General features: G+C 39.6%; 1 protein-coding gene across 7 annotated transcripts in view; it reads left to right on the plus strand.

Annotated features, from left to right (window-relative positions):
- The window catches only part of LOC310658752 (uncharacterized protein), a 72515-nt gene extending 56766 nt beyond the window's left edge, over positions 1-15749 (plus strand). For all 7 annotated transcript variants that reach the window (XR_014502460.1, XR_014502461.1, XR_014502462.1 and 4 more), the window contains 2 exons: positions 13844-13923; positions 15664-15749. Coding sequence is in view for 1 of the 7 variants with exons in the window: in XM_083401089.1 (XP_083257215.1) it covers positions 13844-13923; positions 15664-15667 (84 nt within the window). In the remaining 6 variants the exon portion in view is untranslated. The remainder of the gene's footprint in view (positions 1-13843; positions 13924-15663) is intronic.
- The last annotated feature ends 548 nt before the right edge of the window (positions 15750-16297 follow it).

A 16297-nucleotide genomic window follows, 5' to 3' on the forward strand; every position in this document is an offset into this window, starting at 1 on the left:
ATGGTTTCATATTTGTATTTTTATTGGTTTGGGCTGCCTTCGACAAGCATTGCCTGAAAAGGCGGCCTACAAAGAGTTTAAAACAAATAAATAGAAATAAAGAATGCTGAACTTAAATCTACTTTTCTGCAAGTTTAGCCCATTAGCTGTAATCCTGCCCTCTGAGGCGGCAGAGAACAGGGATTAGACCTCATCTGTGTGACAGCCCTTCAGAGTACTATTATTCAGAGTATTATCATGTCCCCTTCGGTCTTCTCTTCACCAAGCTAAACAGCCTTTAGAACCTATTTTCCATATCGCTGGCAATCTTTGCCGTTCTTCTCTGAACTTGTTCTAGTTTGTTTAGATGCTTCTTAAAACAGTGCCCAGATAACGTGACAGAATACTCTAGATGAGGTCTGACTAGCGCATTCTTGACATGGAGAATACAATGTACAGGTAGCAAATTCCAAGGAATGATGTTTTTGGAAACCATCTATCATATTTTGCTATGCTGAGCATGAAGAGGCAGGACATTTTTCAAGTATAAGTCCCTCACATATAGTGATTTCTCACAATATATGGTGATATATAGTGCTAGTAATAAAACATATTCTCCCCACCCCATTAGAACAGGCTATCAGTGCAATAATCTAAAGATGGGAGGCAGCTGACTTGGGAGTTGCTTATAAAACCTGGACATCCAAGATTATAAGCTTCTTATAAAGTTGGAATATCAAGCCTCGAAGCCAGCACATTCAATAATCTTGAGATATGTCAGGAAGAAATAATGGAGCAATAGTTCTCTTCATAAATCTATCACGGATGAAGAGATTTTTGTATTCCGCCCCCCCCCCATGACATTGAGAAATACCAGTTTTCATATATAGAATCTTGAGTCAAAATGTATAGAAAAGCAAAAACCATATATAATAAACCACCATAAATTGACACAAACTAATACTATAATGTCAAAGTATGAATCTATAACTGCAACATAACTTGACAGTCACCCATCCCAAAGAACCCTCAAAAATTACACGAAATGTATTTTTAAAAGGGTTATGGAAGGTGTGGGGGAAGTACCTAAGGAAGTCAAGTCTGAAGAGATTTGATTAAGAAAACCAAATCAGTACTCAGTGAATCAAAAGAGTTAATGACTCATCCTGGTAATGGCTTTCGATATGTAATTTCAATGCAAGACCTACACTTATTCCTGGAATCCCTCACAGGTTAGACTTGGTGCACATATTGCATGTGTCAAAAAGAGTCTCCTTGTGGCAAATGTAGGTAAAGGTAAAGAGACCCCTGACCATTAGGTCCAGTTGTGGCTGACTCTGGGGTTGCTGCGCTCATCTCATTTTATTGGCTGAGGGAGCCAGCGTACAGCTTCTGGGCCATGTGGCCAGGATGACTAAGCTGCTTCTGGTGAACCAGAGCAGCGCACGGAAACACCGTTTACCTTCCTGCTGGAGCGGTACCTACTTATCTACTTGCACTTTGACGTGCTTTCGAACTGCTAGGTTGGCAGGAGCAGGGTCTGAGCAACAGGAGCTCACCCCGTCGCGGGGGTTCGAACCCCCAACCTCCTGATCGGCAAGTCCTAGGCTCTGTGGTTTAACCCACAGCGCCACCCACGTCACTTGTGGCAAATATATGTAGCACTACTAATATAGAGTGATTTATTACCTGGTGAGGAATGTATCAGGGCCAAACTGGACCTGATATGAATGTGCATCTTTTTTGTTATGTAAATTGCAGCCATGGGAAAACCTGCACAATTTCAGGGCCTCCATACCACAATCCTGACAAAAATTGCATCTCCAAATATGTTTGCGTTTTGAGGGAAGCCTACATGGATGCCTATGCAAACAGGAGCTTTGGAGAGGTGTTTTTTGCCCAGGTGTACAGGATATAGGAATGCAGCAGATTGGGTGCATCAAATTGAAAAAGCAACATAGCAATACATATACATAACTTGTTGTCTGTTTATTGTTTGTGGAATAATGATGTAAGTTGTTTTAAATGCTTGGAATGTTTTGAACACTAATTACATGCAATTTCATTTTTGGAAAATGAAACAGCTATTGCAGATAAGAAACTCTCTGAATGGGATATTTTAGTGGAAAGGCTGTTGTAAATGGTTTGAATATGGGAGGTATATTGTGAGTATTTGAAAATCCAAAAATCTTTTACCTTATCCACAGAAGCTGGAACCCTTTTCCATACTGCCGTGTGACTCTAACGGAACACCTGGAAATCAATTATTTTCCTGAAATGAAAGGGTAGTAAGCAACCTACAGTTTCTGGAAAACTCAAATCCTTTTCCAGATTGTGTTCAATAGCCCTGAAAAATCACATGATAATTAAAGTTTGGTGCCATTTCTTTACTTCCTCTACTATAAACGAGTGTCTTCGTATTTTCTCTTGTTCTTCCTGGGAAGTTTAGTTTTTCTAGCTTGTTCGGAGCATGATTGAATTGTTGGTAGTTCTTTATTAATGATAGATAAAGTAAGAATGCAATCTCTTTAATACATCTATGAATCTTTATCTATATACAACGATACTTTGTCTTTTAAGAATGTATTTCTCTATTATGTCCAATGAGGGTTATGTTTCACGCAGCGTGTTTTCATTGTTGTAGATGTATTATAAATTAAAAGCTATTTACACCAATGCCTCAGTAAACCGTTAGTTGTGGAATTACTCCAGATCTTAATATAATTTACATGCTGACATCCTAGCATCTGTTTCCTGCTATGAATTGCTTGTTTGTTCCCATTTCTGCTTAAGCAGGCAAATGTACTAAATACCAATATTTGATTTATAAGAACCATCATAGCTAACGCTCTGTTTTCCAGAGCCTTCCAGCCGATTCCCCCAGCAAGCATGCTGAAAGTCACATGCCTCGTCAAGTTTATTCCACATTTTATGACAGTGCTGAAAACATGATTATTTTTATAGTCCCAAACCTCTGATTAGTAAGAGGAACAAAAGTGCCTTTGGTATTGCTGATACTATCATATGCCGACAGGAAGACCATTAATAAATTAAAAACATTGCAACTTGCCTTTGCATAATTGAGCATTTTGAAGGTGGCTTAAATGGGAAAACATCATGATGGGCTGAAATCTAATTCTGGGATTTACACAGGTTTTATGCACGTAAAGGAAAGGCAATTAGCACTAGCTGAGAATTTTTATTTTCACTGCTATATTATGAGCATCCTTGGAGTTATCAAGTTAAAAATAGCAACTTGGAAAAGCTGGTAATGAGCACTGTTATAACAACTACCCAATGAAAGCTGAAACCTTTTCTTCTAAATCCACTTTTCTTTCTCTCTTTCTTTAAAAACAAAAGAAGAAAAAGTGTACATTCTCTCCCTGTAGCTATTCTTTGTACAGAAGGTCCTATCTCTGAGGAGGGCTGTTACTAATGGTCTTTGAAATGAAGGTTTTCTGAATGGTGAAAAAAGGACTCTCTGTCTTTCTCTTTTAATGGCTAGCTGGACCTTGAAAGAAAATCTAGAATTTTCCTCTAACAATCAGAGGTGAAATTCAGTTAGGCAGCAAAATTTCATAACAAAAGCCCCACAAACTGCAAAGTAGTGCATAGCTTTCGGTGTGACTTTCTTTGTCAGCTTTTTGCATTGTTGATCAATTTGCTGTCCTGCTGCGGTCAGTGCTTTACTAATAGTCTAGTAAGATCCCATGACTGGCATTCTGCCTTTTTAAAAACCATCTCCATTGCTACAGTTAAGAATCTGAATTTCTAAATCAGCTGTGATAGCTGTTGGCTTCTTTTATTATTAGTATTATTCATGCGCTGGTAGGAAAGGAAGAATATTGAACCGTAATTAGGAGCTGGTAAAATGCTACTGGAACAAACTTGAAAAGGTCAGTTTCCAGGCAAGAAGCATTTCAAAGACCGTGTCTTAATTTTTCTTCTTTTTCTTGTGTCTTAATCGTTGTTGTTATAGCAATGTTTCAATTCCTTGTTCTTAACTGGGGAGGAAGCAGTAATTGTGTGAGAATCCCATTGCAGTGCAAAATGGTAATGCTAACCTTTCTAATTTGTTGTTACTGTTAGATTTTAATTATTGAGTGCAAGGGGAAAGCTTCTGAATAGTGTGAAACATCGTTGTAAAGAAGCAGTGTACATATTCTCTAAATTCGGCATTTAAACTTTAAGGAGTGTTTTTTAAAAGGTCTCTGTTTAAGCTGTTGTGAAAGAAATTGGGAAATGTGAGAAAATGAGTCTGTACAAATAGTAAAGTGCAGCTTTAAAGAAAAGAAAAATCACCTGATCTTCTGCTTGTGGAAGTACTAATATAGCAGAGAGAAATTTCCTCCAAATGAGACACTCTTGTAGGAATTGTGGGGTGATACTCAGCTTAGTCATAATCAGATAAGACCTATTGAAATGAATGGACTTAAATAACACCCACATGGATGTAGGTTAATTAAGTAATTATAACCAATATTTTCTCTCAAACATTTGTACTTAGAAATAAAAGGATAACTGAACTTAGTGGGGTTTGTGTGTTTATACAATGGGCAGTGTAAATATTGATGGATTAGGATACAGTCTTCCTCCGTCTGCCTATATGCCTTCATTCTTATTTTTAAAAGACAACTGAAAGTAACATCAAGCTTATCTTATGTGCGTGATTGTTGATAGGAGATTCATACTGTATGCATGTATGTGGCACCCAACTGGAGGTTGAATATTAATGAAGATGGAGTTGTTTGAAACCACTAAGAAACTGCAGCTGTTTAATTAATTGAATTTTTCTGGATGCTAAGGGATTTCCTAAGGTCATGTCCAAGAAGGAATTGCTTCTTCTTATTGAATAACAGACTGGCTGAAAAGGTGTTCTAATGCTTTCTTGATGCATCTATATTTGTTTGAGTACTTAAACAGAGATTCCCCACCCAGCTATCCTCTTTAGCATAGCTATTTATTAACCTGTAGCAGCTGTCTCTGTGAGCAGATCTGTATATGGGTTACATTTCCTGGAACAGTTTATGTTTCAAGAAGCCTTTCTCATTGCAGGCGGGTTGGAGATACCTCAACATCAGGTCCTTCAAGCCCTGCAGTTCTACATCCACATGTCTTTCCTGACATGATAAAAACAAGGCTGACTTGGAATTGCCCTCTTCCTCTAACACAGAATGGGTTTTTGATTTTCCAGCATTGCCTGCAGCTATTGTTGAGCAAGAGTAGTGATGAAGGGAAGAGCTGATCCTATAGTTACATAACAGTGGGCTGTGAGAGGGTTTCTGTGGGCCAGTGGGATTACAGGTGATGCCTGTGTGGAAAAGCTGCAGTTGTGAGAACCCTCCAAGTCATTCATAAATCTCATGTGTATACTTACACTGTTGGATATTTCCAGTATTTTCGTGTTTGCTTGTTTTGTTTTGTTTGCTTTGAAAGCATACCTAAGGAAGGTTTATTCAAGATGGATCTACTCTCTACATTAGGTGTGCCATGCTGATCTGCATAGCCAAAAATTGCAATCCTATGTAGGCCAATTTTTAAGCCCCTGACATGAGTTGGAACATTGGCTTCTACGATAGAGGTGAGGAATCCCACATCATGATGGCATCAGATTATTTTGTGTGTGTATTTAAAATGTACTTTGCAATTATAGAGAGGATTATCTTGCTGAGGACAGTGTGGGGTATGCTTGCAAACTCTGAGGAAACTATTAGGTATTGATATGCCCATGCCTCAACATAGAGCCCCATTGAATTTGATGTTGGCGGCACAATAATTCTATTTTTAAAAATAGACATAGCACTGGGGGAGTCAGAGACATCTAAATCCCAGCATCCTGATGGGGATGCAAATCACGCCTCCTTAGTCATCAAATCAGTCTTTTAATGAGCATGGAGGTGCAATAATGTGTCCTCCTCAGCTTATCTGCATTTATGTCAAATGTGTGTGCATGTGTGAGTGTGGGGTGGTCACATCCACCACTGACATGTGGACCCTGGAGAGTTGGCAGAGAATGAATGTGGCCCTTGGGGCAGAAAAGCTCAGCCACCCCTGCATTACATAGCAACCCACCTCTTTGTGAGCATTAAAGTCATCTTATGTAAAAGTAAATTAAACATCCTTTGTGATCTTTTTCATGGTGGCTCATAAAAAAGGTAAAGGGACCCCTGACCATTAGGTCCAGTCGTGACCGACTCTGGGGTTGCGCGCTCACCTCGCTCTATAGGCTGAGGGAGCTGGCGTTTGTCTGCAGACAGCTTCCGGGTCATGTGGCCAGCATGACTAAGCCACTTCTGGCAAACCAGAGCAGCACACGGAAACACCGTTTACCTTCCCGCCAGAGCAGTCCCTATTTATCTACTTGCACTTTGACGTACTTTCAAACTGCTAGGTTGGCAGGAGATGGTGGCTCATAGGGGACCCATAATAATTGCTTGAAAAGCCACATCAGACTCCAAAAGAAGGAGTTATAATGGTATATGTGTAATTAATAGAATGTTGCCACATTCAGTCATGTGTGCATTAAAACATTTCCTGTTGATTTACGTTCATCTGAAGAAAGATGAACAATGATTTTTGGGTGTGTGTGTGTGTGTGTGTTTTCCCTTACTATTGAGAAATCCTGACTGATTCAAGAATAGTAAAATCTGTTCTAGAATTTGGTCCAATTGGCTTTCCCCTGTTTTTAATTTATTTTGTTGGGTGGGTTTGAATTAAATCATTTGCATATCTAAGGAGCATTGTGTTGTCTACTCTTTGCCTGTATTCGGGTTGTTTTGCTTTTTAATGACTGTTTTCACTAGGCTGGAGTGATTGTAGAAGCTTTTACTAGACTTGCCTTCAAGACCATCTGCAGCTGTTTTCTCTGTATTAGGAAATTGAGGACGTTATTTAGTACTAGTAGGAATGTGAGAATTTGTCCATTGATTACATCATTTTGCTGCTTAAGGCCTCAATGAATTGTGCTGTAAATCTGTGGTACCTAATAGTCACTTAACAATGATGTATTATTTTAATATTGGAAGAAACCATTTGGCTGCATTTTGGAAATGCCTGAAATATGCATTCCGGAGTGTATTTCATATGACTGGATTCAGCGACTCAGGTTTGAAAATGAGTCTCTTCTATAATTAGAAATAATTTATCTTGAAAGTTAGTTGTTATGTGACTTTCCAGGGCAAAAATCATTAACTGTGTGTTGTGGTTATTGCTATTTTAAAGGCCACTGTTGCTAAGTTCCACACCCTGAAAATATTGGGTGAAATCCAGTGCTACTATTCTCTTTGTTGAATGACTTTTGATCTCGTGTAAGAGTCTGAACACATAAGAGAAGGGGAGCCATTTTTCCCAACTCTGCCCTGAAGCCCACTGTGCCATCTTCCAGGTTATTCAAAGGAAGGCGACTCTGTGAAAATTGCCTCTGTTTCTCTTAACTAGCACATGCCTTGCCAGATCAAATGATGATCTGCTCACATTCGATTTTGCCCAATATTACCCACAGTGCAGGAAGTTGAGTTACCAAGAACATGTGGTTGTTGCTCAGCTGGCAAAATTGACTTTTTGAGCAACATGACGTAAAAGCAAGAAGGATGGACTCTCGCGTTCCAAGCTACAGTACTTCAGCAATCAAATTAAAACAATAAGAATTGTGAACTTGTTAGGAATCTATCTAGTATTTTCTGAAGCGGCCGTTGATTCAAGAAGCCAACAAGTTCATGATCCCAAGGTTGCTGGGGTCAGTTGTCCTTACTCCCTCAGGATCATTACTGCTAGTGGCCAAGGCAACCCAGCCAGATGGGCGGGGTATGAAAATAAAATAAAATAATAAAATAAAATAAAATAAAATAAAATATCCAAATGTATTGGGTTAAACCACAGAGCTTAGGACTTGTCGATCAGAAGGTTGGTGGTTCGAATCCCCGCGACGGGGTGAGCTCCCGTTGCTTAGTCCCTGCTCCTGCCAACCTAGTAGTTCGAAAGCACATCAAAGTGCAAGTAGATAAATAGGTACTGCTCCAGCGGGAAGGTAAACTGTGTTTCCATGCGCTACTCTGGTTCGCCAGAAGTGGCTTAGTCATGCTGGCCACATGACCCGGAAGCTGTACGCCGGCTCCCTTGGCCAATAAAGTGAGATGAGCGCTGCAACCCCAGAGTCGGTCACGACTGGACCTAATGGTCAGGGAATCCTTTACCTTTATTAGTACTTCTCAGCAGAAGGGATAAATAATTGCTCAAAACCAGCCATGGTAGTGAAAGACTCCTCTCTCTCTCTCCCTCCCCCCTCATTCTTCTTCCCCTCCTCCTCCTCCTCAGAATATACCTAGCATTGATTGCAGGTTTAGCACCACAACCACTGGTGCACACTTTATTAGCTTAAAACACATTAACATGTTTGGATGTGTTTCAAATGCCCTAAGTGCACTAATGATGCTTGTTCTACTTGGAAGAGAGCTGAGAAATATTTCTGCCTTTGTCTGTAATGAATACCTGATTGATTACACATACATCGAAAACATTACCTATTCTCAATCCATAAGCTGCAGGAAGGGTTAAAAACCATTTCCCAGGCCTTCTCTGAGTTACATTGTGTTTAGTTTGGCAGATACCTAACTGATCTGACCCAGGTAGCCTAAATAATAGAGAGGAAAGGTAAATAAACGAGGGTTTATTTCAACTCCTCTGACTCATATTGGTCTTCTGAAATTCGGTCAGGTTGTTCAAGCCCTCCTTATTGTAAAGCAACAGAAACTGAGATTCTCCTGTAGTGATTGCACAGGTATTAAAAGACACAAAGTCTTCAAATTGATACATTGCAGCATGGATGTTCATAGGCATCTTCTTGCTTCATCACATGAGTGAAACGGACTGAAAAAGAGATGTCTATACATGTGGGGTTGAGGAGGTACAGTGAAGAACAGCCCAAGTTAACAAAGTGAAAACCATAGATAATGTGAATCGGTGTTGAAGCACTAAACATAGAAAGAATGTTATCAGATTATACTTAAAACAGAAAACTCTTGTTTTTCTAGTGATAAAATATAACCCATAATCCTCGTTGAAAACCCTGGGAAATAAAATCGAATACTGGAATGAATTCCAATTGCCCTCTGAAATGGTCTTGTTAAGTAGAGTGACCTTGAGGTCAGAAAGGGAATGTTTGGGGAGATTGAAAATGTTCCCTGACTCGTGTCTGTACATTTCTATTCTGAAAGTCAGATTACCGCCCGTTTATTCTTGTGCAGAGTGACTTTCTTGTTTGGCTGATGAAAACTCCTGAAGGGCATTGATGGCAAGTGATAGTGTACATGGAATTAGTTAATATGCTGGTTTTTGGAATGTGGATGGAATGGTCAATGACCTTAAGTGTACAGTATTACCAAGGTAGCATAAGGAACAGAGAGGACACTTGTTTACCCATTGGTGGCCTAGGAGTGTTGGTGGATAGTGATTTCTGAGTGGCCTAAAATGAAGGGTGGTCCTTTCCTCTACGGCCTTCTTGAGAAGATCATTTCCTAGATCACTTGAATGTCCCTGATGGAAGGTTTTTCCTCTGTTGAAATCTGTCTGAGGACAACAGAGTACATTTTCAAGTACATTGGCAATAATGAGCACTAAGCTTGGATTCATACACCAGATAATTATGAGGGACAGAATGCTAAGTATCTGCTTAACCTCTTGTAATTAACCAAGCTGAAGGGAGGCCAAGCTTAGACACCCTGCATAGCACACACATGCTCCTATGCTGAGCATATCCAGAAGGCACTGAGAATAAAACACAAGCTTGGGGATGCAGATATATGGAAATGGATCTTTCTTGACATCCTTATATTAAGGAAAAGAAAAATGCTACTGTTTTCCAACATGTGTGACAAACCTCATAAAAGCTGTTCACTTGACTCCCCGTAGCAAGTAACAGTTGCCACCAGACAATTAGGCAATTGACAAATAATAACTAAGCAATCCTAAATATACAAAGGACAAGTCCTCACTGAGTTTAGTGGGACTTACTTTTGAGTAGGCATGCTTAGGATTACACTGCAAGGCTGCAGCCATACGTACACCTAATTTGGAGCAAACCGCATTGAACATAGCAAGACTTATTTTTGAGGAAAAATTCATTGTTACTTTTGTGCCTTATTTGCAAAGTTCATACACATTGCAACCTGTTTTTTCATTGTTTTCCTGTTGGTTGGGTGAAAGTCAGGCTTTAAAGTTGCACTCAGGTGTAAAAACTTTCTATGTTGGGCTTTCACTTATTGGCATTCCTCATGAAAGATGCTAGTAACACGTGCTTTGAAATAATGACAGATATATTTTGTATAGAAAAAGCTACTGGATCTCAGTTCAGAATAATACGCATAGACCAATCATGTTTTATCCTTTTATTTCTGTTCAAGTCCAAATTCTGGAGAAAGCATGGAGCATGAAGGAACAAACATGTAATACTGTTAATAAAGAAAGGTCACTAGTTCTTTACATGTACTGTAAAATTCAATGCAAATGTGTTTAAGTGATTCTCCTGTTTGTTCTTTCTCCCCTTTAAAAATGGATATATCATTATAATCAGATACGTCGTGTTCAGAATAGTGGTATAAACCATGTCTCTGTGGTTTGCACCAAAAATAGTACCGTAGTACTTTAAAGGGAGACACGTGTCTAAAAATACATGCTCTGGAAATTATTGTAACACGTAGAAGCATGTTTCCTTTGTGACTGCAGGCACATATTCCCCTTCAAATATCATGGAGTTCATCAATGTAATGTAATGTAATGTAATGTAATGTAATGTAATGCCCCCTAAGTGACAGAGTAGCCTCTGGGCATAGATACCAGCTCCTAGGGGCTGAGGCATTTTCTCCCCCAGTCATTTTTTAAGGGGGGCAGCCCCCTTCAATGTTCAAAGGGCATTTGGTCCTACCTCCTGGTTCCTTGTGATGTCAGGACATTGTGGCGGGGCCCCTCAGTCATCTTGTAAAGTTGGTGCCTCTGCCTCTGGGTAAAGAAACTGGGTGGGGGAGGACAAATTCTCCAACAGTTTTGTGGAAGATGGGGCTCACCATTAGCATGGACAGTAGTATAACTCTCTTGTTCCTCCCCCCCAAACCTTTTAGTTTTCTTTTTTTGTGACTACACTTGTTTATAAATGATATAGAATTAGGAGTCAGCAGTGAGATGGCCAAGTTTGCTCATAATGCTAGATTGTTCAGGGTCGTTAAACAAAAGAGAGATGGTGAAGAGCTCCGAAAGAGCCTCTCCAAGCTCTGTGAATGGGTGGGGAAATGACAAGCGCAATTCAGTGTAAACAAGTGTAACATGATGCATGTTGGGGCAAAAATATATATCTTAATTTCACATAGACACTCATGGGGTCTAAACTGGCAGTCATTGACTAGGAATGAGACCTTGGGCTTATAGTAGATAGCTTGATGAAGATGTCAACCCAGTGTGTGGCAGCAATGAAAAAGGCAAATTCCATGCTAGGTACCATTAGGAAACGAACTGGAAATAAAACTGCTGATATTATAATGCTGTTATACAAATCAGTGGTGTGACCGTATTTGCTGCGTGCAGTTCTGGTAATCTCACCTCCAAAATGATAGCGTGTCGCTGCAAAAGGTTCATTGAAGGGCAAACAGAACAACCATGGGTGTGGAATATGAGGGAAGGTTGCAGCATTTGGGACTTTTTAGCTTGGAGAAAAGGTGAATATGAGGTGACATGACAGAATTTAAAATTCTACCTGGCATAGAGAAAGTGGATAAAGAAGAGCTTTTCTTCCTCTTTCATAACACTAGTACTTGTAGACACCGAATGAACCTGAATGATGGAAGATGCAGGACAAATAAAAGTGTCCAGTTAAACTATGGAGCTCGCTCCTATAGCAGGAAGCGATGGCAACTGACTTGGGTAGCTTTCAAGGAAGGTTAGACAAAATCATGGATGATAAGGGTATGTTCTGTCCCCATGATCAGAGGCTGTAATGCTTCTGAATACCAGTTGAAACTACAGGAGGGGGAAAAGGCTATTGCTTGTGGGTTTTCCACAGGCAACTGGCCGGCCTCAGGATGCTTGTCTAAGATGGGTCATTGGCTTGATTCAACAGGTTCTTCTTATGTTCTTACGTTACATATGACAGCAGCAGCAACTGTGTTTGTAGCCTAGCGACCATTTCTGCATTCTCCACAGTGCCCTGGACTTCGCAACATGGTGGAGTGCTGTGGCAGAACAAATGGTGGCAGCCGCAAAAAGTGGTGGGGAATATTCAGGGAAATTCTGTAGAGTGGGCTTCTTTTGGGGGAGTCAAAAAAGAGGAAAAATCTGAACTTCTTTTTTAGTAAAAAATGTCTTCTAAGAATTTTCATCTCACCTCAAGGTAGGTAAGTAGAAGATGCTGAGGGAGGGGACCTAAGGTATTATAAGGATGGGTTACAAATGCACAACTATCTCTATTTTCATTGTGAAATATTTCAAGCCTTTTTTGGGGTGTGTGTGTGTATATTTCTATATTAAAGTTTTCCTTTTTTGTAACCTTTAAAAATAAGATTCTGCAGGGCTTTAACAACGCCAGCCAGACCTTTATTCACACATAAAGGAAATGTGCATGTTGCAACATCTCTCCTTTGAGAAGAAAAAACAGTAAACATAATACAAGGGAAAGTGTGTTCTGTTGTTCTCTGACCTGTTCCCATTCTGCAGCAGAGTGCTAGAAATGTTTCTTCCTTCATTACATAAATTGTTAATTGGCCTTTGAGTTCTGGTTTTGATCCAATTCCATTAAATCTGGCTGGCAACATGCCCCCCCTTTCTTAATTATAAGCTGCATTAGATCTTAAGGTGCTTGCCTTCGGTAGCTAATAAATTCTGGCTCCATGACTTGTGGTCAGATAGCGATCTCGTTTTAACTAGATTTAGAAATTGCCCAGTAATTTAAGTTGGCCTTTTCATATATAATAGTAAAATAAATAAATAAACACATTAACAAAAACAGCATTGGTTAATAATATACATTAAATTATCTCTCTTTAGTTTATGGCTCTGAGTGATCTTGTTCCAGTATACTGTACAGAAATTGATTCGATATGTCCAGACTTTTAATGATTGCTTTTAAAGGTGTTGTGCCTTTATAACTGCAGTTGATGTGGTTACTAGTTTGTCCCATTAGAGTTTCTGTACTCTGACTCTCATGACTAGAATTATGTTCAAGGTTACTAGAAAGATGGCAGATGGACAAGGAAATACTATTAGACTAAGTTTTTTGTTCTGAATCCAGCTCAAGAAGTAGTTACCAAGAAGATGAATATTTTGGAAGATTTCTTTAACTGTATGTGTGACAACCAGATTTTTTAAAAATATGTTGTCCTAAAGAGAATTGGGAGAAAGGGGGGAAGCAGAAGGGACTGTGTAGCTACAATGGTGTGACAAGCCAGAGGCCCAAGTCTTCATGCTCTTATACATGAATTACCCTTTTAAGTTGAATTGAGTTGGTTCTGGATTATTTGTTGATTAATTAACCATCTAATCCTTTGCAAAAGGAGGACCTGTTGAGTTCAGTGAGATGTGCTTCCAGGCAAGTGTATAAATAATGCAGCCTTTTGTAGCAATCCTATACCCAGTTTCATGTCAGTAAGCCCATTTGGTCATGAGTCCACATGCCTTTTTCATTGCTTACAGAACAGAAACATATTTGTCCGTTTACTTAAGTGCACACACAACTTACTTGAAGCCTAAAGCATCAGTCATATGACATTTCCTTGGAAGTTGGTCCCATTTGAACCATGTGCACATAATTCTGAATAAACATGCAATAACTTGGTTCAAGTACAAGGTTGCCAGCATTATAACTGTATCCTGTGTCTTTTTACAGAAGCACAGGAAGCAGGCCTGTAAAAACGTTGGTAGCTCTGCTGAGATTTATCTTCATTCAGGACCTGCAACTTCACTCAGGTATTTGACAAAGCAGAATGGGCAGTAGGATCTAGAATAGCATGTGCTTCTGCATTCTTAAATGACAATTGATAAGATGCATCCTCATGTTTTGCTAATTAACTGTCAAAACTTCAAACTTCATGGAGCTAACTATGAGCTAAACTTAAGACAGAGTTGATAGGTCTAGACCCTGAGAGGACTTTCTGTCTTCTTATCCTACCTATTAAATAATCATTATGGCAAATAAAAAAATACAATAAACTATGTTCTAATAAACTTCAAATTTAAAAATGTAGAAGTTAAAGCAACTAAAAAATTGGACAAATTGAAAGGCTAGCAGTCATATTAAAACTGGAGAATGCCATTGGAAAAAGTACATATTAGGAGCTCATCAAAAATTGAGCCTATTGTTCTTTTTGTACTTAAAATAGCCCTTCAAAATAGAGGACTGTACCCTATAAAGTAGGGCCCATGGCCACCCTGAGCACCCAAGTGCTGTGATGTTCTGAGAAACTGCCTGGTGGAATTTCCACCTTTCATTCCACCTTTTTACAGGAGCCTTGTAGACCCAGCAACCCCACCCAAAAGCAGTCTGGCACAATGCAGTCATGCATATGGGAAACCTATTGAGTTACAGAGCTTGGTAACAAACAGGTCAAGAGACTCTCTGGCGTCCTCCATTTTGTGGTGTTTCACAGTCGGCTACCAGTAGGTGGCCAATTGAGAAGATGAAGCCTGCTGGTCTCTCTCTTTCCTTTGTTGTCATATATAATTGGCATGAGGAATCACAGTTGTGCTGGAGGTGTTGGCACCCCTGTGCTCCCCTCTTCGGCAGCAGTCACTTGTGAGGTGTGATGCCTGGTTTCTGCTGCCTTTTGATTTGCTCCCTGGCTGCCTTGCTGTCAGCTACTGTATGAACTTTGCAGGGCTGTGGGGCTCAAATTATTAAAATTCAGAGATACCTCATTAATTTGTGCTGCTTCGGATGCTGGACTCGGTGACCTGCCTGAACTGAGATTGCAAGCAAATCTTTCTGACCCCCTCAAAATTGTTTGGAAAAGGAAGTTAGGCATATATTGTTAACTTGCCTGTGGAAAAGTAACTACTGCTCAAACATGCCCCTTACTGATGTAAGACATTGCAAAAATAAAAATAAAAAATGTATTAACAGTAGGCCAGCAGACACCTATGAAATTTCATTTGCATAAATTGCCCGTTCTCATTTTCGATATTCTTATGTGACTCAGTATTAAAAATTACTAGCCTAGTTTTGCTAATATTAGCAGTAGAGCCCTTTCCGAGTAATCTAAAAATGTTCCAAGGGGCTAAATAATTCAAATTGCCTCAGGTCTACACACACACACCCTGGTGAAATGAGTGCATCTTCATTGTCTAAGAAAATGGATGAGGAATAGGAGGTCATCCGAAGCCTCTCATTTATATGATAATTACAAATAAGCAGTGGCTAGTGATTCAGGATACAAATCATTTGCTCCTATGAGACCAGTGTGTTTGCTAAACAGGAAGTATGTGATTATGTCCTGCTAATTAGTTTCCAGGTGATGGGAGAATGCAGTGCATAAGAGGCCCAGTTCACACTGCACAGCCCCACTATTTCTCTGTAAGGCAGTTATCTTGTAATTGAATTACTGCCTTTAATTAATACATGCATCTAAATTAAGAACATGTGTATGTTGTGTGGAGATGCAGAGTGGAACACTGGTAGTTATGTATATGCCTGTCTGTGTTTCCATCTAGGTAGGACATCACAGGAGATTAATGACAGAAAGGAGGGGAGCAAAATGCAGAGCTAATGAAGAATGTGAAACCGTATTTGTGAAAAGGTGTGTGAGTTAGCCTGTTTTCCAAGTCAAGGAGATGGAGAAATCGGAGGGCAAAAAGCCATGCTCTGAAATAATGGAGTAATACTTGCAGGCAAATAGAAAGTTGACTAAAATAGAAAGCGAATAAAGAACCTTGTTGAAAAGGAAAGGGATAGTCATATAGAACAGACAAGGAAGGACAGGAGAAAAGTGAAAAATAATGAGAGATTCTATTGTAAGAGAAGTCTATTATTAATCTAGGGCAATGATGGAGCACAGACTAATGAATTTATGTCCCACCTGTTGTTTTTAATCTTTCAGGTGTCCAGGCAGCCTCCTTTTAAAGGTGCAAGCAGAATGGCATTATCATTTGAAATGCAATGAAAAACAGTAAAATGGGAACAATCATTACTTTAACTGCTTCATGATCGCCCCGGCATTCGTATTTCAGTCTGTGGCTTCCTGAATATGTGCCACAAGGTATTTCTGACAAATAATGCAGTTAAGTGTATTGCTAGAAAGGCAAGAGATTCAGTGTAACGCAAAACCTGCAGACTTCTAGATATTAG

Source organism: Podarcis tiliguerta, assembly GCF_965153285.1.
Source record: "Podarcis tiliguerta genome assembly, chromosome: 10".
NCBI lineage: Eukaryota > Metazoa > Chordata > Lepidosauria > Squamata > Lacertidae > Podarcis > Podarcis tiliguerta.